This window comes from Crocodylus siamensis, chromosome 1 (assembly GCF_052110815.1).
Source record: "Crocodylus siamensis isolate JL-2025a chromosome 1, ASM5211081v1, whole genome shotgun sequence".
Taxonomy (NCBI): Eukaryota; Metazoa; Chordata; order Crocodylia; family Crocodylidae; genus Crocodylus; species Crocodylus siamensis.
This window is the reverse complement of record NC_143395.1, coordinates 157,253,217-157,277,293: the sequence shown is the minus strand read 5'-3', so window position 1 is coordinate 157,277,293 and position 24,077 is coordinate 157,253,217. Positions and strand designations below refer to the sequence as shown.

Here is a 24,077-nt window from a genome sequence, read left to right as displayed (position 1 = left end):
TGGACAGTTGCTCAGTCTTTACAGGTGTCAGTTGTACTTTCCAGTTTAATAGGGGCTACAAATCTAAGTACTACAATATACCACTTCTTTCCTCTAAGAGACTGCTAGTGTAAGTAACCAACCTGACCAGATCTATAGCAAAATCTTACAGAATACCATTAACTCTGGCTTACTTTATTACCCTTATTGCTCTTTGTTTACCTAATTACTCTTCAGTCCTTACATTGGTGCCCTGAGTGGCATATAAATCAAACTGGTGTGCCTCTGGCAGATGCTAGAAACTATCATTTTCAACACTGGGTACTGTAGTGGCTGCAAGATTAGCAACTCCAGGCATTTTTTGAAAAAAAAACAAAACAAAACATGAGTGAAGTCCCTTAATTCAGCGTTTCTCAACCTGTGGGTTGTGCTCCAAAAGGCGGTTGCAACAATAATATGTAAGAGTTAACAAACTTTAAAATTAGATTCTTCTTTAAAGGAAAAAACAAAACAAAACATGGGAAACCATGGCTTTTCCCTTGCAGGCTAGCAGAGCTCTAGTCTGCAAGGGGCTGCTTGGGGCCTCTCATGCCCACCTGCTGCCCTACACTGGAAAGCAGGGGCCTAGGGGTGAGGGGCAGTGGGTGGCCATCATAGAGGACAGTCTAGTTGTCCTGTGTCCTCTATTGATACAAAACCAGACCCCTTTACATCCTTCATTTTTCCCTTGTATACAAAAACAGAGGACAGAAAGGCATCGGGTTTTGTATTAATACAGGACAGAGGAGCAGAAAACCGGAATGTCCTCTGTGATGGCCACCATAGTTGTGAGTGAGGGCACTGGGTCAGGACTGGCCATTGTTGTTAAGAAATGGGTTGTGGTACAAAAAAGTTTGAAAACCACTGTCCTAAACTCAGGAGTCACTCTTGCTTGGTGTTAGGCTGAGCCTTTTTCTTTTGCCTTCTGATCTGTAGAGCTCTCCAGTCTTTCTCTGCAACTCCAACTCGAAGAGGCTTGTGCTGCATAGGGAAGCGGAGGCTGTCATTTAAACAGCCCCAGGAGCTGGGAGCAACACCAGGTCGCAGGAGAGGTGGCAGGCCAGCTGGCAACGCGGCACGGCTCCCTGCACCTGCCCTCTACCCCTCTGCAGCCCGCCCTGACACAGCCAGGGGCTGGGGCAGCGCCACTGCCCTCCGTGGTGCAGGACAAGGACATTTTTTTTTTTTTCCTGTTTTTTTGCACCGGTCCTGGAAGCACTGCAATACCAGGTCAATGCATGGAGTGGATGGAGCACGCTCCTGTTCCACCACCCAATACCAAAAAGAATCTGCTCACAGCCGAGGTGCCCCAGCGAGCAAGACCACATTCCAGCCTCCTTTCTCCGACTGCGCACGCGCAGCGCGCCGAACGTCGCTCTCCCTTCCTCTCGAGGCGCGGTGCATGCTGGGTCGCGTCCCGTGGTTACCGTTGCTATGCGGGGCCTAGCGCCTCCCCGCAACCAGGCTCGTGATGGGGAAGCAGACCATCCCCATCTACGCCCGGGTGAAGCCGCTGGCGCGGCGGCAGCGGGCGGGGGTAGGCGCCCCAAGGGCTGCGGACGTGCCGGGGGTTGAGGAGGGGTTGCGCAGGCGGCTTCTTGTGCCCTCGCAGGTGGCGCGCGCGTGTGCAACTGTGCGTGCAGTTCCCGTGTGTGCAGGCGTGTGTGTCTGCATCTTCATGTACATACATGTGCATGTCTGTGTGTCCACATGTGCATGGCGGTGCACATGGGCACGTGTACCGGCTTGCGTGGATGTGTGCACCTGTGTGCGGATCTGCATGTATGTGGGTGCGTGCATGCAGGTGCACGTTTGCCTGTGTAGGCGCACGTGCATGCGTGTATGTCGTCTCGTGTCTGGTGAAGAAATAATGCAGTGGGTCTCAACCAGGGCATCCTGAGGTGCCAGGAGATCCTTTTGAAGGGAGCCTCTGCACGGAGGGAAGGAAGCGGGTGTACGAGTTTACAGAACATTGCTGCCTGGCCACTGACCCCCCCAGTTGCCCAGCCTTTCTGCAAGGAGGTTCAACCATTTCCCCCGCCACCGTGCAGCAACCCCTTGAAATATATTGTTGTTGCAATGGGGTGCTGCTCAGTTCACACAAGTGATGGAAGGGCGCCTCCATTGAAACAAGGGGTACCTTGAGTAAAAAGTGTGAGACCCACTGGTGGAATGGGTAAAGCAATCAATCTCTTTCCACCCAGCTAGAAAAAGTCCCTGCACTCTTGCTTTGATTGCCGTGAGATTCCGGTTGGTCAGAGGTGGACCGACTGCAGAAGCGGTGACGTTCCCTAAAATCCCTACCTGGGACCTGAGAGAGAAGATGCAGTTTGGGTAAATCAAAGGAATGGGGCCCAAGTCCCTGTTCCTCTGGTGAAGCCTCCATGATTAATCCTTATCTGCATTTTGTAGATTTATTCCATCGAAGAAGATAGATCTGTATCCAGTTTAGAGATTATTGTGCCACGTGATTTGGCAGATGGATTTGTCAATAATAAGCGAGAGAGTTACAAGTTCAAGTAAGTTGCCTTTATTTCAATTTTTTTCTTTATGCATTTTATTTGATATATTTAGTAATAGGCTATTTGATTATTTGTCTGTTAGATATATTTAGTAATATTTTTCATGCAGAACTTTGAATAATAGGAATTGTCTAGTGCTACAGCCTGTTGCACTGCATCCCCTAGCTGAATTCCTGCCCCTGCGGCAGGGGGCTGGACTTGATGATCTTCAGGGTCCCTTCCAGCCCTAACGTGTATGAAATCTATAATTTCACTATAAATCTGAAAGAAATTGATAGCCCGATTTGCAGTTGTTGGATAACTTTGAGGTAAAATGTCACAACCCTGTCTGCAGGATGGCACTTGCTATTGCTATTGTATACGGTTGAGGAACTGAATGGGAACAGTTATCTTTAAGCACATCATTTTGTCAGTGCTGTGATAGCAACCCTAAAACTGATTAGTACCTCTCATTTTCAAACATAATGGTTTCAGAGCAGCTATTAGAAGCCTTGAAAGTGGGAAGAGATAACAGCCATGAAATCCACTAGCTCCTGTCATTTTCAGGGTTCCTAATAGTTGCCATTTGACAACTTCTTCTTTGATGCAGGTAAAGCCTGCTGTTAGTTCAAAATTAGAGAGTAAACTGAAAGATGCTGAGCACTTAAGCAGTTTACTTATTTAACCAACATGCAGTTAAACAGAGTTTATTGCTATTTGAGCATTAGGCAACAAATTAAGACGGGTAGTGACAAATCATGTAGTAAGGAATGTATGCACTTATCTGGTGTAAGCAAAGAAGTAAACAAACTGTTTATGAATGTTTGGAGAGTCTCTCTCTTTCAAAGTTAAGAATTTACTATTTTCTTTTTAAATAACAATATAATCTTTAAACCTTGGGTTTGATTGTTCTTTGCCCCTGTCGAATAGTGCTCCAGATAAATAAACATCTGTAGTTCAGACTGATGTCACTGCATGCACTCTAATTAAACCCTTTCTCTTTTGGGACTAAAGAGTAGTCCTCTTCACTGGAGTAATGTGCAGCATCAACTTGGATTACAGATGTCCAAGCCAGCTGTAATAGATTCTGACGTTTTCTCTGACTTTTATCATTCTTGTAAGAGTCTGTAAAAAAGAATTCTAATAAATGTTGAGTGTGGTGATCTGTATGGATATTTTCTTTCTCCCAGTCTCTTACAATAAAATTATGCATATGAAAGAAACAATTTGGCAAATATCTTCTTCTTAAAACTCAGTTTTCTTCCCTATGCCTCTATACCTCGTCACCTTTGGCTCTTACCCTGCAATCCTATTCTGCTATGGGTGGCATAACTGATATCAGACAATATCCGTATAACTGCTCAGATGAATAACATTTTTCAGGATAGTGGCATGTGTTGCAACACCTCTCAATGATTCCAAATATATTGTATTTGAGTGAGGCACTGTATACTGTATGAACTTTGAGACAGGGACATTGTCTTTATTTTTTATGCATCCTGTGTAGTGTTGTGTAACCTTAATGTCAGATAAAACAATTAAATTAATGCTTTGATTTAAAAAAAAATTGTTAATATTGATTACAATAAGTTTTAGTTGCTTTACCATCATGCAGCAGTTGGGAATCTGAATGTACTTTTTTAAAGCTCTGAAATTTATTTGTCTAGTTTTCTATGTGGTGCCAGTTCCAAACACTGTTTCCTTTGATAGTTGTAAAAATACAGTATATTTTTGCTCCTAAACTACATCATTTTATCAGAGGATTTTATTGTACAGATCTTGTCAAAGCAGTACTTTGTATTTACAATCTATTTGTATACAATAACACAACAGCACACTGTCATTAGACTACAGGGAAAACATTGTGCTACATTGTGTAAGCCCAATGATGTAAACATTGACTGTTTACAAACAGAAAAACAAAATACATGATTCAAGTAGTGTTTACATAGCCTACATGATTAATATTGGTTTCTTATTTGCAGATTTCAGAAAATTTTTGATCAGGAGACGAAACAAGATGAAATTTTTGAAAATATTGCTAAACCAGTGGCAGAATGGTAGGTGTTTAACCTCGTAAATAACTACTAGTCACGTGTGTGGTAATTACTATACCATTTGGAAACAGCCTGATTATCATTTGTTTTGTTACTTTGAAACTGGACCCTGCTTTTATTTTCTAAATGATGATCTATCTGTATCAAGTGGGTATGGAAGAACCCCACGGGAGTTTTGCTTTTGGAGGGCTCTATCATTAACTCCTAAATTAGCTCTCAAATTCACCTGCTTTTCTGAAGTAATATGGGAGGCATAGAAATTTATATTTGGTTGGTTTTGCCATTTCCACTGATTTCTCTCCTTTTGTCCTTTAGAAAAGGTGTAATTCCTGTTGAAGAAATGTTTGAGAGAATTTCATTTCACTGTTTGTTTTTTATGAATTTAGTAACAGTCATATATGGATATTTTTATTGTGAAGATGGCCTCCAGCTTTGCTCTTACTTTCAGCTAAGCTTCATGTATGACAGTGGCGGTGTTAGTGATGTTATTTGTCTTTTTACCATAATAATTAAAGCATGCTAACATTCTAGAGCCAAGCTCCCAAATCTTAAAAATTTCATGTGTTATCGAACCACTCTTTAGATTTTAACTGTTGTGATTATGGAGGGATTTTCTGCTTTTTTAAATTTTCATTGTTCAGTTTGTGGTGCTGTGGCTAATATAATCAATACCAGATATCTATCACAGTGAAAGAAACAAGAGCACTGTCTGCTCTTACCTTATTTGTTCTTTAATCCTGTTCACTGCATGGAATCCAGATTCTGCAGTGAATGAAATACTATTTCACACTCCTTCCTCATTCACAATCACATTCATTTTACCTGTAGGCCATTATGTTGCAAGAATAATGGGTCTGAAGTCAAGTAATTAGAAATGGTATAAAAGGCATGTGCAGAAGTGACATAAGAAGCTTGTGTAGGCTGCAGAAAATATCACTGTACCTTCATATAGTTTGATATGATTTCAGATGCATTTACGAGGCATCATGGAACAGTTTACTGTACTATCTTGGTTATGTTAATAACATAAAATAGAGTGATTTAAAGTTTGGACATGTATTTTTGTAAAAAGAAAAACAACAATTGAGGCAAGAAAACTTGCAAAATACCATGCTATAGGCTGGAGAACATTCTACCCATCCGCAAGTTCTCTGTTGAACAGGTGGATTTGTAATTTAGCTGTTAGAAGACAGATTTCTGTTTCCCATACCCATGTGTAAGAGCTAGGAGGCGGATCCAATAAAGGAGTTAGATGCTTAAGTTTTAGGCTTCTAGTCACAGAGTGAAATATTTAACTCTGGGACATGGGGAAAATTAAATCACCTCAGTATTGAATCCAAACCAGGCACTATACTGGTACCCAGTGAGACTTTTCCAGTAGGAAATCCTGATTACAGGGTGTGTCTTGAACCCTGTTCTCTTTAGAGCTTGAACGCCTAATTCAGGCCTTCAAGATGGCACCTCTAATCACTTAGCATCCACAGCCTGGACTCTTCTTTTGAAGGTGGGTTTTTTGTAGCAAGGAAGGCAGGATTTTCTCTCTTCTTTTAAAATGTGCTACTGGAATTGGAGATGCCTGTTGTATTCTGTAATAGCTCAGTTACCAGACCATTGGTCAACTCATTGCGAGACCTTGGTTAATTGCCTTTTCAGCCAGAGGCATCTCATACTCATATCTCCCACCTCTTGTAAAAGTGCCCTAACAACTGCTTATAGATTAAGCTGGGGGGAGGGGAGGGCTGGAATAACAGCAGTCTCCATGCCTTCTATTGAAATTGTTCTCCTGTGAATCGAAAAACAATTTAAGATTTATTAGATCAAAGATGGGCAGCATGATTGTATTTTAGCAGGAGTGTGGCTAGGGCATTTCCTCAGGAGGAAGGAGTCCTTGGTTTTGTTCCAAGGTCATGTGGGACCTAAACTACCCAGACATCTGCTGGGAGGAGCAGTCAGCCAGGTCTACCATTTGCTAGGTTCCTAGCTGAAATACAGGACCTCCACCTTATCCAGGAGGTGGACAGCCTCACTAGGAGAGATGCCCTGCTGGATCTGGTCTTGGCTACTGGGGATAACCTGGTGAGGGGGGACTGCAGGTCCTTGACCACATGGGTGACAGTGATCATTGCCTGCTGAAATTCACCATCCAGTGCAGGGAGTTGAGGGCTTATACCAAGATTAAAGCCCCTGGCTTCAGAAGGGCCAGCTTCAATGAATTTAGGAGATTAGTGGGGGAGGCACTGAGGGCCCAAAAGGTAGAGGATATGGGAGTCCATGAGGGATGGTTGTATCTTAAGGGGACGATCCTCCAGGCTCAGAGTGTGGCAGTCCCCAAGAGAAAGAAGGGAAGTAAGAGTGCTCTGAAACCCCCATGGCTCAGCAGTCATTCGAGAATGCCTGAGGGCCAAAAGGGAGGCATATACCTGGTGGAAGGGAGGGGCTATCACCAAGGAGGAATACTCCTTCTTGGCCCGTGAGTGTAGGAGGGCTATTAGGAAGGCTAAGGCGGGGGTGGAGCTCAGGCTAGCGACCAGGATTAAGGACAACAAAAAGTCATCTTCAAATACATTGGGAGTAAGAAGAGGACACTGGGTAATATAGGGCCCCTGCTAGACTCAAATGGTAATCTTGTGGCTACGCCAGATGAGAAAACTGAAATTTTTAACAAGTTCTTTACCTCTGTTTTCTTGGGTCAGGGACCAGGACAGCTCTCCCACCACAGGTAGGGGCAATCTTGGGGATAGCACTGCCAGACCTCAGGTCTGCGCTGATGTAGTTAGGGATCTTCTGGAAGGGCTGGATGTTTTTAAATCTGTGGGCCCTGGTGCCCTCTACCCATGGGTGTTGAGAGAGCTGGTGGGGGTCATTGCTGTGCCCTTGGCCTGGCTGTATGAGTGATCATGGTCCACAGGCCAGGTGCCCAGAGATTGGAAACTAGCTAATGTGGTCCCCATTTATAAGAAAGGGAGAAAGGAGGACCCAGGAAACTATAGGCCCATAAGCCTCACAACTGTCTTTGGGAAAATCCTTGAAAAAATTATCAAGGATCACATCTGTGAGAGGCCAGCAGGGGAGATCAATGCCCAGGGGAAATCAACATGGGTTCATCAATGGCAGGTCCTGCCAGACCAACCTCATGGCCTTTTATGACCAGGTAACTAAATCCCTGGATGATGGTGTCACCATGGATGTAGTCTTTCTGGACTTTAAGAAGGCCTTTGACACTGTCTCTCACCCCATTCTCATTAATAAATTGAGTGATTGTGGCATTGATACCTACACAGTTGGATGGGTCAAAAATTGGCTAATAGGGCACACCCAGAGAGTGGTGGTGGATGGGCTGTACTCGACCTGGCGGGATGTGAATAGTGGGGTCCCCCAGGGCTTGGTCCTGGGGCCTACACTGTTCAACATCTTCATCAGCGACTTGGATGAGGGGGTGGAAAACACATTGTCCAAGTTCACCGATGACACCAAGATGTGGGGAGAGGTGGGCAAGCTCAAAGGGAGAGAGAGGCTGCAATTAGATTTAGACAGACTACAGAAGTGGGCGGATGGTAACAGGATGGAGTTCAATGTAGATAAATGCAGGGTGCTGCACCTGGGGAGAAAGAATCCACAGCATATATACAAGCTGGGAAGCTCCCTACTTGTGAGCACAGAGGAGGAAAGGGATCTTGGAGTCATTATTGACTCCAAGATGAACATGAGCCGCCAATGCCAGACCACAGCCTGCAAGGCCAGCCATACCTTGTCATGCATCTAAAGATGCATCTTAAACTGGTCCAGAGAGGTGATACTACACCTCTACACGCCATTGGTCAGGCCACAGTTGGAGTACTGCATCCAGTTCTGTGCACCGCATTTTAAGAAGGATGTGGCCTGCCTTGAGAGGGTTCAGAGGAGGGCCACCCACTTGGTTGGAGGGCAACAGGGCAGCCCGTATGAGGAGAGGCTGAGGGACCTGAACCTGTTCAGCCTCAGCAAGCGGAGGCTGAGGTGGGGATTTGGTGGCTGCCTACAAATCATTAGGGGAGATCAGTAGCAAATAGGAAGGGCCCTAATCCCTCCAGCAGAACCTGGGGTGATGAGGAACAATGGCCACAAGCTGCTGGAGATTAGGTTCAGGTTAGAGATTAGGAGGCACTATTCATTGTTAAGGTGGCTGGGATCTGGAACCAACTTCCTAGGGAAGTGGTCCTCGCTCCTACCTTGGGTAAATTCAAAAAGAGGTTAGACGAACACCTGTCTGGGGTCATGTGATCCCAGCGTGTGCTCCTACCAGTGGTGGGGGGTCAGACTAGATGATCTGTTTAGGTCCTTTCTGACCCCAAACTACTATGAAACTTTGACTGTTCAGGACTGTTTTGTGTTGTGACTAGCAACTGTTTAATGTAAAATAGATGTAAGTTTGACATTCCCCAGGTTAAGGTGAAAATTTAACAATGGGTTCCCACTATCTAGGTAAATTCTGTAGCCTAGGGCTGTCTGATTTCTAAGTGGCTTAGGGCTGCATGCCCCTCAAGGCACACTAGCAAGGGCCACATCAGTGGGGGGGACCATGAGTCCTAGGTCCTGCATGCACCCCCTTTCCTGCTATGCACTGCATGCCCAGGCACCCCACTGCTGCACTGTACACCACCCTCCATCTTTGCACCATGCACCTGAGTACTCCCTTGCTGTATCACAGGCACCACCACTGTACCACATGATGCAGTGTACTTCCCCGATGTGCCAGGCACCTAGGCATCCTGACTCGCACTTAGCTTCCTAGCCACTAGCTCCCTTATTGCACCATGCCACTTGGATACCTTGGGCTGTAGGCTCCCCTAGCATTGCAGGATGTGCTGTCCTGCACCACCCTGGGGCAGAAGTGGGGACAGGAAGAGGAAGCCAGAGGGAGCAGGAGCCCCCAAGTGCTGCCTCAGCTGTAGCAATGGCAGAAGCAGCGGCTGGGTGGGAGCCTGAGAGGCCAGTTTAACCCCGCGTTTCACCTACAGACTGCCAGTTGGACTGCTCTGTTCTAGCCAGTGGTTCTTAACTGGTGGGCTGCATCCTGCAAGTGGGTCATAAGGGCAGCTCTTGGAGGGGAACCTCAGCCAAATTGTTCAGGCACCATGCTGCTTCATGTGTGCTAGCTCTGGCACAGGAAACAGCATAATCCCTTATTTTAATTCTTCTTATAGACTAATTAGCTCTGCTGCGAGGTGGGGCTAATTAATTCTGGTGCAGCACTGTGCAAGTGCACTTATGTCACTCTTGGTGCTTGAGGTAATATGCAAAGAACTGGTTGGTGCTGGGAATGTGGGGTGGCTGGTGGTTAGGGGGAATGACTGAGTGTTGGAGGTGAGCTGGGAACTGGGGGAGGTTAGACTTTGTAGGCTGGGATAGGAGGGCTGCAGTTCAGCTGTGGGCCTGTACAGAGGTTTGGAGGTGGCCCACAAAATTGGAATTGTTGAAAACTACTGCTCTAGCCACAAGTCCATCATGAAAAGGTGGGCGTTCCTATCAGCACCACCATCACCACTGCTAGCCATCTTATCAAAGAAATTGCCTGCCACTCTACTGTGCAAGGAACCTAGTTCTGTTCGTTAGGGTAGGCATTACATTATTTAAGTATTTGTATCAGATTTGGCTGCTTCAGAGGGCTGAGACCAGTTAACTTCAATGTTTTTGTTCTTGGTCAAGTTTAAGCAGTGGTCTTGAACAGTTCTTGGTATGGGGACTTTTAGTTGCCTAACGTATTTTAAAATCAAACAAAAAGGTGTCTGCTGTGTTCAGAATTAGACAGCAGTTGACCTGGGTTTTGGGGCTGCAATTTCAGATTTAAGCCTCTAAGCTCCACTTAAACAGTTAAGTACCTAAAACAGGACTTAATTAGATCAACCCTGTGGTCTTTAGACAGAGAATTTTCATTCTACCCGTTTATGCAGGCAGTGAAAGGTCGTTGCAGTGGTTTAATGCTTCCATTAGGGGGATCTTTATTCAAGAAAATTTATTTAATTCCCTAAGTTTCACCATATTGCTTTCCATGTAATACAGTGTATATGTTGAAACTCTTTTTTTACTGTGGTAGTATAGATTTGTTTCTCTGTGAAATCTTTCTAACTAAAATTTCAGTTTAGCAGCTAGGCAAGTCAGCTCCTATGCTTTATTTTAAATAAGTACTGACATTTTCAGAGAAGACATTTTTTGATAAATTGGATGAACATGAACACTATCTGGCAAGCAGAATGTTAAAAACCTCCTGGGGCTTGGAGGAGGGCTTGGGGCTGAATGATACCGAATTATCGGTATAATACAGTGCTGGTTATTAGAGCTATCTGGAAGCTGATGGCCAGTTTGGGTTAGGTACCTAGTTCCTCTCAAAATCTGGTTCTTTATCTTTAAAATTTAAAGGCCGAATTATATATTTAGTTAAATCAATAGTATCTAATTTCCTTCTTTGATTATTATTAAGGTGATTAAAACTTAAAATGGTCTTCACATGGTTAAATTCAAACTTTTATTGGTAAAACTAGAGAAATTTTAAGTTTTTTTAGCTATGTTTTCGTTGTGACAGTCAGTTACCTGAACAATTTTATTTTGTAAGCAATCAAAACTTTTACCTTCTAGTCACAACTCTCCCACACGAACCACAACAGCAAAAGTACATGTTTATTCTTACTTGTTAGATCTTTTAAATTTGTGCCCCCAACCCAGTTTGTACTGATTTAATTTTATGTCACCATTTAATCAGCATATCAAAATTATTTTCCATTGTGGGAAAAGCCCATCGTCCTTACAAAAAATAGTTGACATTCTCACTGGACAGAAAAAATATATATTGAAAGCTCTAATGTGTGTCTGTCTGAAAAGGAGTTCTTTTACTAATGAACAGATTTTGCTTGTGTGTTGCCATGGAAAGTAAAACAGGAGAAGACTATCAATGAAAGAGTTCAGCAACCCTGTGCTGATTGTCTTATTCAGGGATCCTGGTTTTCTCTGTTTAAAAACCACCAATTCTTTGAAAAAAATTTTGAAATCTCTGATTTAAAGCCCCCCCAAATCTGCAATTAAAATGAAATGCCACTGTATATATAGGTGTCAGTTGAAAACAATGTTTTATTGATATATTTACAACTTTAAAGCAAGTTGGAAGCCTATCAGTGCCTCAGTCACTGTAATAAAATAAATTCTAAATACCTATACATTTTGGCATTTGATTTTTGGGTTTCTTATCATGGAAAACCAGAGCTCCCCCTGCCCCCTTTCCTCACCAGGATGCAGGTTCAGGCTTCTTCTGCCCCCCCGCCCACAACCTCCCCCACCCCAGCCCTGTCAGTGCTCCTAACTCCTCACCCACAGCCCCTCGCCTCCCTCAGCCATGCTAGAGTGGGCCCCCAGCTGCCAGGGCTGTGGGGCCAGGGACATGGGTCTGCAGCCCTTTACTCCCCAAAGCAGTGCACAAGCCTTGGCTGCTGCCTGCAAGAGCCAGGAGGCAGGACCCAGCCCAGCAGGGCTGGGTGGGGAGGCTTGTGCTGCCACTGGGAGCTCTGCACCACCATGGCAAGGCACCCCTGCCCACCCTGGAGCAGTGAGGGGCACAACTCCATGCAGCCACCCCTGCTGCAGCTGGGTGGATAGGGGGCATTTCACCATGGCGGTGCGGGGCTTGTAGCAGCGGCACTGAATTTTCCTGCACTGCTCTGCCTTGCTATGCTGGGTCTCACCTGCTGGGCTGTGGAGACCCCAGCAGGGGTGGGGAGCCCAAGCCCACAGCAGACACCCTGCATTTGCCCCTGCCCCATACACAAATCTGGGGATCATGTGCCCTCCATGCCATCCTGGGAGTATGTGCAGCAGCAGGGAGTCAGCCCCTCCTGCCCCCTGGATGAGCTACCTGTAGCTCCTTCCCACCCCCACCTGGACCCTGTGGCTGCACATGGCCCTGGGCCCCAAGCCCCATGCACCACTCCTGCTGGGCAGCATCCCTAGCCCCAGCCCTGCTGAATTCCCTCTCCCTCACTATGGAGGTTCAATTACTTTTCCCATCAACTTACCTGAGGGAGCTGCTCCCCAGACTGCCTAGCAGCCACGTGCATGTGTGTGTGCACATATTCACATGGTGCCCCCTCCCTGACTGCCCTTCTCCCGCTCTTCCCAGCCCCTTGCAGGCTGCAACTCAGCCAGCTTGCAAGGGGCAACCCATTGTTTCCCATGTTTTTCCTCCTTTAAAGGAGACAATCTGGATTTTTCTCCTTAAATGAGGAAATCCAGGTTTTTCTCCTTAAAATGAAGAAATCCAGGTTTTACTACATGTTCTATAGCAGACGGAAAACCCAGATCCTTGCTTATAATTGTGTGAAAATTTGATTGAGCATTTGAAATTGGTAAAAGAAAATCTTGGGCATTGTCACAACTGGAAACAGTAATAGAAATATAGCACAGGGATGGTTCTGTGACATCTTCCATGTGTTTCTAGTTCAATGAAGACTGGGCTTGCTTTCATATTTTTTTTTTTAATGTAAATCTACTTTATCTGGCATTAGTCTTCTCCTTTTCACTTCCAAATCCAGTCTCCTTGTGAAATTGCCTGTCATCACAAATACTCTCTCAATTCTATTTGCTGTTTTAGTTAAACTGGTCAGTCTCCAAGACATGGAGTTTATTTGATTTGACTGTTTTGTGCAAGACCATTTTAACTTATAATTTAGTTAACAGTTATTTTGATGTCAGAGACTTGACACATTATCAAAAAACTGAGTATACTGCTGTAACATTAATAGCGGTATAGGTTGTAGCTGTGTTGGTCTAAGGACATAGGCAGATGGATTTACCCAAAGAATGTTGTCTGGTTGTAACATTAAAGAGTTAAAAAAAAATCCATTTTAACCTTCATTGGTGACCTGCCTCTCTAAGATGCAATGACATCACTGTAGTATCTAAAAAAGATCTAGGGCAAAATCCCCACTGGAGTCAAGAAGACTATTGCCATTGATTCTAGTAGGACCAAATTTCTTCCTTAGATTCTTGGGGCCATTCTCATTGTCCTGTAGCTAGCTGTAGAAGTGGCATATAGGCATAGCTTGCAATTCATAGTTTCATAGTTTCTAGGGTCGGAAGGGACCGGAGCAAATCATCTAGTCCGACCCCCTGCCATGGCAGGAAAGAATACTGGGGTCAAATGACCCCAGCAAGGTGTTCATCTAACCTCCTCTTAAAGACCCCCAGTGTAGGGGCCAGCACCACTTCTCTTGGAAGCTGGTTCCAGACCCTAGCCGCCCTGACAGTGAAGTAGCGCCTCCTGATATCTAGCCTAAACCTACCCTCTGCCAGCTTGTGACTGTTATTCCTGGTCACTCCTGACGGTGCTCGGGGAAACAGTGACTTCCCCAATGCCTGCTGATCCCCCCTGACTAGTTTATAACAGGCCACAAGATCCCCCCTCAGCCTTCTCTTTTGGAGGCTGAACAGGTTCAGGTCCCGCAAACTGTCCTCATAGGGCCTGCCCTGTTGTCTCCTGATCATACGAGTGGCCTCCTCTGGACCCTCTCCATGCTGTCGACATCCCTCTTGAAGTGTGGCGCCCAGAACTCTATTACTTGCATCCATACAGCTATTACAACATATGGCTGTTACAGTTCTGTTACAGCATCCGCGCAGCTACTGAGCATGATCAATAGGCAGGCACACGTATGCTAGGTCATGGTGTGCATAAGTGACAGAATACTGCTTGGGGGAAAAAAAAACAAGGATAGTGGTTGTTAACTCCAGCAGCTGAGTGGTTATGACACTCATCCAGAAAGTGGGAGACATGGGTTCTCAGCTTCAGGGGTTTTGAAGCTGCATCTGTCTGACTTCCTAATAATGTGCTCTAACTACCTGTACTCAAGTTATGCATTAAGTACTCTAGGATAGCAGTTCCCAAACTGTGGCAGATTGCGCACCACCAATTTAAAACAATATAGCCATAAGTACCACCAGCAAATTTTTCAGTTCATCCTTAAGTACCACCAGCAAAGTTTTGTCATATAAAGTAATTATAATAAATCTGTTAATGCATGCCACTGGCAGGTTGTTTGCATACCACTGGTGGTATGTGTGCCACAGATTGGGAACCACTGGTCTAGGACTAAAGTATGGGAGAGCCCTTCTCCTCCTGTTTTTTTCTTGGGTTTAGATCCAGATATGTGCACATGTAGCCATATACCTTCCTGGACATTGCTCAGTAGCTTTGTGGGTGCTTATGTGTCCACACTGTCTCAGTAATAGAATCACAAACTGTGTGTAAGTGCATAAAACACAATATATGCAGCTATGTATGCATCATTTAGGTGCATAAAGGATAATATACTTCTGCCCTTAAAATATAATCATGGAAAATAATTTTGCTTTAGAGAGACAAGATGTGTACAAATAAAAAACAGTCACCACATGGTACAGCTGTAGAAATTTCATGAAATACAGAAAGGACATCATAGAATTTCTGATGTTCTCATATAACTGGTGTTCTTTTAAGATCTGTAGTAAAAAGAGGTGTGTATAATGAGAAGCAGTACTTGTAAAATAAGGAATACTGAGGCGTTACTATCTGCCTTTTTTGTATAGAGCAATTTGACAGTAGATACCAATTTTACTCAAATATAAGACAAGGTTTCACCCACAATTAGTGTGGTGGAGAAAGCGCCTCATCATATATTTGCATGTAAAGAAACTTCATTAATACATGGTCTGTCATTAAACTGCTTCCAAAAGCAGCATGTGCTCAGGAATGGAAACCAACTGCAAAGCTGATTAAATGTAGCCAACTCTGAACATAACTATAAAACATTTTTTGGGGAGGGGGGAAAAGTATATGTCTGTATATATAGGTAAATATTTATATACACCATCTAGCATACCATTCTTCATGAACCTTAACCCACTTCCAAAATCTTGTACCTGTCCCCAAAATCTCACATCTCTGCACCCACAACAGTAATTGCTCCAGTGCACGTGTCCACATTCCTTTCCTTATTACATTTACACTGTCCTCTTAGTTCTAGCACTGGTTACGAGCTTTAAGTCCTCAGTTCATTCGCTGTCTCTGTTGCTATTGCTGGTGGTTCCACTGCTGCTGTCATAACTGCTGTCCTCATTGCTGTTGCTTGACCCAGTTGACTCATTGTCTTCTTCATTGCCACTGTACTTCCCCTCGAGGGTGGTCCTTGAAGAGCCAGTGCCAACTGTCCTTCTGCCAGGTGGAGTTGGCCATGTCCTCCCTGTCCTCTTTTACCGATTTCTGGTAGTAGGACTGGAGTTCACTCAGTACTGTTTTAACACAGTCTTCTACTTTGAGTTTCATGTGCCTGTACATCAGGAGGTTCCTGGTAGGGCTGTGCAGAGATTCAGTAGCTGATTCGATTCGGAGGAGATTTGGCTCAATTAGGCAGCCGAATCTCCAAATCGAATTGGGAGACCTGTTAAAAGGCCTGAATCGATTTGGATAGATTCAGAAGGCTTGCAGGAAACAGAAACTGAGACGAGGGAGGGGGAGGGGATGATCTTCCGTATATGGAAAAGGCTGAGAGGAGGGTGGGGGAAAGACTGCTCTGATATTGACATCTGTAGCTGACCAGTGACTGTGATCTTTCTGAGTTCCCTTCCAGTGCTTTGAGGGAGGGACATAGAAACAACATATCAAGTTGTGTCTGAAGTGATCTGTGCCTTTTGTGAGCTGTGTCTCTTGGACCAGCAGTGTTTGGGGAGATTGGGATCAGCGGCCCCCTTAACAAAACAGGGTGGGATACCATCTCCCAAATCTTGGTGGTTCTCAAGCCATTTCTTGTGGCCACTGAGAGCCTCAACTCTGGCGATGCCCTCCTTAGCCAGTTGATCCCTGCAGTGAAGGAGCTTGAGAATTAAATGGAGAAGGTCTAGGGGATCAGTGTTCTTGGCTGGGGCAAGCCGCTGTCACCAGACGTGCAGGCACTAGTGAAGCAGCTGAAGGAGAGCATCAAAAATCGGCTGGATCTGTTGCGGTCCAGTATGGTCCATGTGCTGGCAGGCATGTGCGACCCGAGGGTGAAGGGGAGTGTCTGTAGCAACAAAACCCCTGATCGCTGGACAGAGGTGCTCGTGAATAGAGTCAGGAAGGCAGAAGGGCAGAGGCAGGATGATGTGGAAGAGGGGGATCCACTTTCCCATGCCAGCACTCCAACCCCAAGTCAATCTCCTCCACCATAGCTGCTGCCAATATAGGCCAAAGGCATGGCTTCAGTGTTGGGGTTCAGAGGCACCAGATCCCACAATCAGGCAGGTAGCACGGATACCTTGGTGGCTACCTATCTCGCTGAGGATGTGGAGCTGCTGCACTGCGACCCCTTGGTCTATTGAGCAACCTGCAGCCAAGTGTGGCAGGATTGCCCAGGAACACCTGTCCTGTCTACCAACCAGTATTCCAAGCGATCACAGCAATTGGCCGCCATTTGATCCCACCTGCCTCCCCCCGCCTATCACCTAAGTGGTGAGTGCAGCCATTGAGGGGATGCACTGGCACTCTCAGGGGGTGCACATGCACCCCCGTGCACCTGCACATTGCCACTGCACATCGCCACTGTTTCCAATGATTCCTGTTTCTTCACCAGCCTTAAATGTCTGGCAAATATCACCAAATGGGGCCCCAAACAGTTTACCCAGAATCCCTCAGTCACCACCTCTCTTGGCCTGTTGCATGTGATAGTGTGGCTCTGCCCTCCATGAGAGGTGGGGCCCAACCAGGTTGCCCTGTGCCTCATCTACGTATACATTTTTGAAAGCTCTCAGGAATTGTGACAAGAACACCTAGTTCCAATCACAAGTGGGGGGAAGGTAATTAACATATGGATCCTTTTTGTGGACTACCTGGAATACACAGACATGCTGAGCAGTGTGGCCATTATGGCTGTCGACTCTCTTGGGGCCCAGCTCTGTGAACTGTATGGTAAGTCATGAACTGTTAGGCTTTGGTTTAATATTGCACATAGTGGGTGCATCTACATGTGTGCTTTATCTGCAGTAAAATGTCACAGTCTACACATGTGCCAGTATTAGGCACAGTAGATTAATTAACTCCACCATAAGATTGTGTTGTTGGGAACAATACTATCTTATGGTGGAGGACTAATGTACAATCAAATGTATGTGTAGGCTGTGACAGGGGCTGGCTGGGGCATGTAGGTGCTGAAGTGCAATGGTTTCTTGCTGGCTAGCCCCACACTGTAGCACTTTTGTGCCTGAACCAGCCCTGGTGCTGCCACCCAGAGTCCAGGGCTGACCCCCTGGGTCCCCTGCCAGTCCAGAGCTGCTCCATCCTGGCTTAGACTACTGTGGTCTCAGGTGCATGTGTAAATGCTGTGCCTGGAAACAGCTGATTCCAGCACAAAACACACCAAAGTTTATTGCGTCGGGGTAATGGCATGTGTAGATGTACCCAGTTTGTACTATAAATAGGTACAAAAGTGCTGCTTAAAAGTGTGTTATGGAGTACCCATGCTAAAACTTAGCAGTTTCAAAAAAGGTAGATGTATCAATTCTGGATGAATTAAGTCAATAGGTACCCATAATAATTTGCCTATATGTAAATTACTACAGGTATGTTTATTTCAAGGTCAGTGTTTTCAGATTTGCCCCTCACTTCCATGGGCTCAGGGAGAGCAGAGTCTGATGGTAAGGGTGGGGTGAAAGGGGCTGCAGAGGTAAAATTTAGGGGGGCAGAGGGCAAGGGCCACCTGAGTTGCCTCAGATTTATTTTCCCTGCTGTAGCAGTAGGAGGGAGACAAATTCAAGGTAAACCTCCAATAATTAGATTCTATACCTGGAAAATTATTAAAAAAAATTCATTTTCCATATATAGAATTGTTATTAGGGGATCATTTTACATTCAAGGTTATTTTATATTTGAGTAGATACTGTATTATCCACTTTCCTCCCCAGCCTCTGTAGCTCAGTTACCAATTTATATTTAGATAGGGCACTCTACTGATTTCTTACAGAGACTGTATTTATGGCCCTACAACTCATGATTTACAAGGATCTCAGTTGTGCTTAATGAGTTACGTGGTTTTGCCCAAAAATTATAGATCTATTTGGTCGGACTAGATGATCTACCTAGGTCCTTTCCGACTCTAGCTACTATGAAACTATGGAAGCATATAATTTTTCCCTCTTGATGAGATTATATACTGAGAATCTTTAATCTTGAGTTTGGAAGTAAGGAGAGGGATATCATGCTGGGATGTGGGCGGCCAGGTCTGGGGCTGTTGTGGAACCAAAGCAGTGACTAGGGCTTGGATAAATAAACTGACTAGGAATTGGATAAGTAAACAGAATCCAAGTTCAAGCTAGATCAGGAAGCCAGGTGGTCAATCCACGAGTTAGTTTCAGGGATAAGCCAAGTCAAGAAGCCAAGAGATCAAATACAGTGTAGTTCAGAGAAGAGTGAAGTCAAGAATTTGTGGGGTGGCAGCTGAGATGAGTGACTATACTGCCAAGCCAAAGCCCCAGGTTGGAGGCTACAGTGTGATGGGATTGTTCGATGAGGGCCTTGATTCAAACCCTACTGAAATCAATGAGACTCCAGTTTACTTAGAAAAGAGAATAGCAAGGATCTTGAGAGGTCATTAACTCCCTTTCTGTGTCCCTGAGGCATGATCAAATACACTTAAGCCATTTTTCTGTAATTCCTAAAAATCTATAGTGATAGAATTCCATGACTTCTTTATGTACTTTATACGAGTGCTTAACTGTCCTTACGATTAGAAAGCTTTTCCTAATCCCTAACCTAAATTTCCCTTGCTACAATTTAAGGTAGCCTCTTGTCCTATCCCTTGGTTATGTGTAATAGCTTATTACGTTTTTTTTTTTTTTTTGGTAGCAAACTTCATGTATTGGAAGACTGTTAGGTCTCCCCTGAGGTTTCTCTTCTGTGGCTTAAATAAACAATGTTCTTTAATCTTTCCTTATGTATCATGACCTTTGATCATGCTTGTTGCCCTCCTTTGGAATCACTCCAGTTGGTCTGCATCTTTTTTTTTTACCATGGTGCCCAAAACTGGACAAAGTATTTCATCTGAGGCCTTGCCAGCGGTGAACAGAATGAAAACATAAAACACACCTTTTTCCAAAAAAGCAGGCACTTGAAATTGGATTGTGCATTATATGAGAGCAATTTCTGCTGCTTACTGGGTGTAATGGAAAGTACTGTATTTACCCAAATCCAAGATGATGTCTTCAAATTTAAGATGACTACCCAATTATTAGATTCAATACTTGGAAAATTATGAATTTGCTATTATTGTCCAGGTAGAAAATCTAATTATTTGGTGGTTCGTCTTAGATTCAGCCCCCAAAAGCAGCAGTGAGGGATAGGGTGCCTGCCTTCCCATGCTTGTGCCTGCCCCTCTGCCACCTGTCTTCCCTTCCACTTGCCTTCCTGCCATGTGCCCCCTTGCTCCCCATGACTGTGCCCACCCCTCTGCTTCCTTCTTCCCCTGCCTTTTGCCCCCCAGATCTTGTCCCCCTGTTTTTTTCTCTACCCCTGCCTCAACAGCTTACCTTCTTCTGGGTGGCTCTGCTCCAGTTCTGGCTCTGGGGACAGCCCGGCTCAGCAAGAAGAAGCAGCAGAGGCAACTCTGCACCTGGCCAGAGCCAGAGCAGGAGGCAATCAGTGGGAGGGAGTGGGGGTGTGAGGGGGCAGAGAGGGAAGGGGCAAGTGGCTGAGGGGGTTGGCAGATTTGGAGGGGTCAGGCTGTGCAGTCTCTTCCACACTTCTCTGGAGGTGCAGACTACAATTCTCTGCCATGTGCCTCTTCCCCTGTACTCCCCACTCTGCATGTCCCTCCCTCACAGCATGAACAACCCTGGCCAGGCAACCCTGAAGCCAGAGCTGAGCTGCTGCCTGCCCTGGGCTTATACTCAAATCTCAGATGCGTCTCCTCCCCTGCCCCCCTATGTTGGTTGTGATCCCTATGTGGATTTGATAAAATAAAGTAAAATTTGCAGCAATCCACAAAGAGTAGGACAATGAGCAGGCTCTGCCCCCTACCTGCTGCTGCTCAGTTACTACAAAGATTTTTTTTACTTCGTTCTGTCTGTCAAAAACTAGATGTTTACTATATTCTGGTGCATGTTGTATTCAGGAAAATACAGTACTTCATATGCCTTATATATGAGTGGCAACTGTCTATCCTCCTGGATCACGGTGTATGCATGAGGGCCATCCAGACCTTTTATACACGTGCCTGGGCAGGAATTTTTGAAGGAGTGGAGGCTGCCCTGACCTTCCATCCTCCCTTTAGGCTACCAAGACAGAATCCAAGGACCGGACTGAGTCCAGATGTTTGGTGCCTCCATGGCTGTAGATGTATATATGTCTGGGAATTAAATCCAGGTCTCCTATGTGGTAGACAAGGAGTCTACCACTCAACCACAGGGGATTCCCCTTGTATATGACATTCCTTTGTATACATCTCAAGAGTTTTTTGCAGAAATCTTGTCTAGACAATTATTTCCTCTCTTGTATTTGTGGAGTATTTTGCATTTGTCCATACTTGAACTACAACTTGTTTATTTCAGACCATTTCTTCAATTTGCTAAGGCCATTTTGGCTCTTAACAAATTAGGATTGAAAATGGATTAAAATTTAAAGTGATTGCCATCTTTTGGGGCTTGTGATACCTTTCAGTTTTAATAAGTATGCTCTCTTTCCCATCATCCTGATTATTAATGAAAATACTAAATAGTATGGAATCCAGGAAAATTGCCACAGAGCTTGACACATCCAGTTTTAATACTGAACTGCATTCAGCTATCGTTTGAGTGTAGTTTTCCAAATTAATTGTTGACCTACCATACACTAGCTTTATCTTTCATCTTCAAAGAACATTGGACTAGGTCAAATGAGATTTTTTTATAAAAAAAATTAGATATGGTTTCGTTCTTCAGAAGAAAAGTTATGCTTAAGTACTCTCCAGAACATAATTTATTAGTAGACTGTTTTCTATAATATAGTTAAATGTTTGTGTTTACAACTTCAAAAGATGTTTTACCAGTAATCTAAAATGGTTGGACAAAATACTGGAGACATTGGAATCCTTTGTAACACGAAGCAGCAGGAGTAGACAAAGCACCTAATAAGATGTTTCCATGTTTCAGTGATGTTTCTTTGGTTTTATTTCTGCTTTTGAACAGAAAATGAACTACTTGCATTGGAATCACAATTCCTTTAACGCAGGGTTTGGTAACCAATTTGATAACCATTTGATTTGGCGTACAGGCATGGGGTTTCAGCAGCTGGATTTACCCAGTTAGGGTCAGAAGTGGGTAGGCATGCGGAAGGTGGGCAGTAGGACCCAGCTTCTGCTGCTACTACTGATGCTCTTCCCCGGGGTGTCCACAGTTGGCACTTGTCCCCAGGGTGGTAGGGAAAAGCAACTACTGCCAAAGTCTCTGTCTCTGCAGGAGAAAGTGCCAACTATGGAGATTCTCCCTGTGCCGCTGCAGGGAGAAGCAGTGGTGACAGTGGTTGAGGCCTAGTACTTGCCCTCTGTGTGCTAGCCCACCTCTGACCCAAACTGGGTCAATTCAGCCTAAATCTTGAAAACATTGTTGACCTTTGCCTTAATGAGATGAGGCTGTGAAGCTTCTTGAAGTTGGTATTGTTATTTCCTAAAACCTCAGGGTTTTATGTTACTGTGTAGTTAAGAAAAGAATGTAGCCTCTACACTCTGAAGACTGTCATCAAACGAATGAAAATGCATGAAAGCATGGGTTGGCAACCTGTGGCTCGCAGGCAGGGTTTGACCTGCAAAGTGGGCTAATCTGTCTTGTGGAGGTCCAGTCTGGCATGTGGGGGGAGGATCAGTGGCACAGAATGGCACCATGCTTCTCATCCCCTCCACACCACTTTCCTTGACTGTTTTTCAGCCTGTTACTCTGGTGCATGTGCACTTTCCTCACTAGAGGTATTGGAAATCTGCAATGAGAGCAAGTTCAGGCACGTGGGTCCTCTGTGGGGAAGAAACTTCCTGCCCTCAGCAATGTCCAGGTTGTAATCGCTGGCCTTCTCTGCAAAAGGCTGCGGACACGTGCATTAAGGTATCAGTGGCATGGCCAGTTCTTCCCAGGACTGAGTCCAACTCTCAGTGAATGCTCACAACTTGTTGAAATCTTTAGTATTCGGGTCTTCTTGAAGCAGGAAGTTTGTTTAGTACAGAACCAACCATGGTGTTGGTGCCAAATATCATTTTTTCTCCCTTTTTTCTCAGTTACAAGATGAAGAGTATGTGGGAGATTCCTAAATTCTGTAGATTCTTATTTCTATATTTTCAAAGCCTTCCATAAATTCTAAAATCCTCCACTTCCGGTAGACACAGATGGAAGTCATGTATTCTGTAGAGAAGTAGGGACACTTTCTTCTTCAACTCAGTAGTAAAACCTCTGTACATGTAATATCATAGTGTGAAGTTGCTGTCACGACAACCTGCTGTGTTGGTGTAAAGACTGAGATGAAAGCAGTTAACTTGCAAGTCCTATTGTGCTTCCAAATGTGATACCATTTACAGCTCTCTTGCTAGATTTGCTTTGAATTGTAAATTCTTTTATAGCATTTGTTTAATCTCACAATAGCTCCTTTGGGTCAATATTATAGACCCTTTATAATTCTGATTTTTGTACACAGTGGGCACATCAACATATTCTTTATTGCACAGTAGTTACTGTGCATTTCATTTAGTGCTTGCTTAATGAACTGATAACTAAATTCACAGTAACTAGTGTTACAGTGAAGTAGCACCAACAACTCCTTTTTAGTGATGTTACTGTGCAGTAGCCTAATAATACTTCACAGCTGTGTTTTAGCACTGTCCATACTGTGATGCACTACTGCTCAGTGTTATTAGGCTACTGCACATGAAGCATCTCGTAGACAGACCAGGTTATTCATAAACTTTAAATAACTGGCTACATCTTTTGGGCCATATTTTCAGGTCCTTATCCTTCACTTCTTGGCTTTTATGGAAAAGTAATTGACTCTAGGACCTTAGAAGGTGCACTTTACTTTCACTCTTGCATTGATTACTGCACAGGAATGGGTAAGACTTTGGTTCAACATACTCCTCATTCATGTCAGCCTGTTTTGTGACAGGACCAGGGTGGGGTGGGGTGGGGGGAGGGAGGAAACCCACCTAAGTACCTACAAGTGCTACAGCACCTATTTTTGAGCTGTTTAGCCACCAGAGTGGAATCCAAAACCTGGACTTAGGTGCCTGTGCTCCTTACACACTGCATGGAAAGAGTTTGGCATCTCAGATCTGTAGTCCAACAATGTCTGTATACTAAGTGGGAGCCACCTGAAGCTGACTCATTAGAAATGCTGAGGGTAGGGATGTGTGTGTGTGTGATTCTCCTCCTTTCTGGAGCTTGGGCATCTGAGATGCACAATCCTGAATTGTTCCAAGTTTCATTTCCTTTAACTATTCTTTGAAATAACTGAAAAAGACTAAAA

General features: G+C 44.6%; 1 protein-coding gene and 1 pseudogene across 4 annotated transcripts in view; one reads left to right on the top strand and one right to left on the bottom strand.

The window, feature by feature from the left end:
* Positions 1 to 1,218: 1,218 nt before the first annotated feature.
* Positions 1,219 to 1,303, bottom strand: LOC149873543 (U2 spliceosomal RNA; annotated as a pseudogene).
* Positions 1,304 to 1,423: 120 nt separating this feature from the next.
* KIF6 (kinesin family member 6) overlaps positions 1,424 to 24,077 on the top strand; it is a 421,087-nt gene continuing 398,433 nt past the window's right edge. For 3 of the 4 annotated variants that reach the window (XR_016442273.1, XM_090046733.1, XM_090046721.1), the window contains exons 1-3: positions 1,424 to 1,555; positions 2,431 to 2,537; positions 4,505 to 4,579. Coding sequence is in view for 2 of the 4 variants with exons in the window: in XM_090046733.1 (XP_089902859.1) it covers positions 1,490 to 1,555; positions 2,431 to 2,537; positions 4,505 to 4,579 (248 nt within the window). In the remaining 2 variants the exon portion in view is untranslated. Of the gene's footprint in view, positions 1,556 to 1,632; positions 1,652 to 2,430; positions 2,538 to 4,504; positions 4,580 to 24,077 lie in introns of those variants that run through there. The other variant, XM_090046752.1, reaches the window with a different exon arrangement.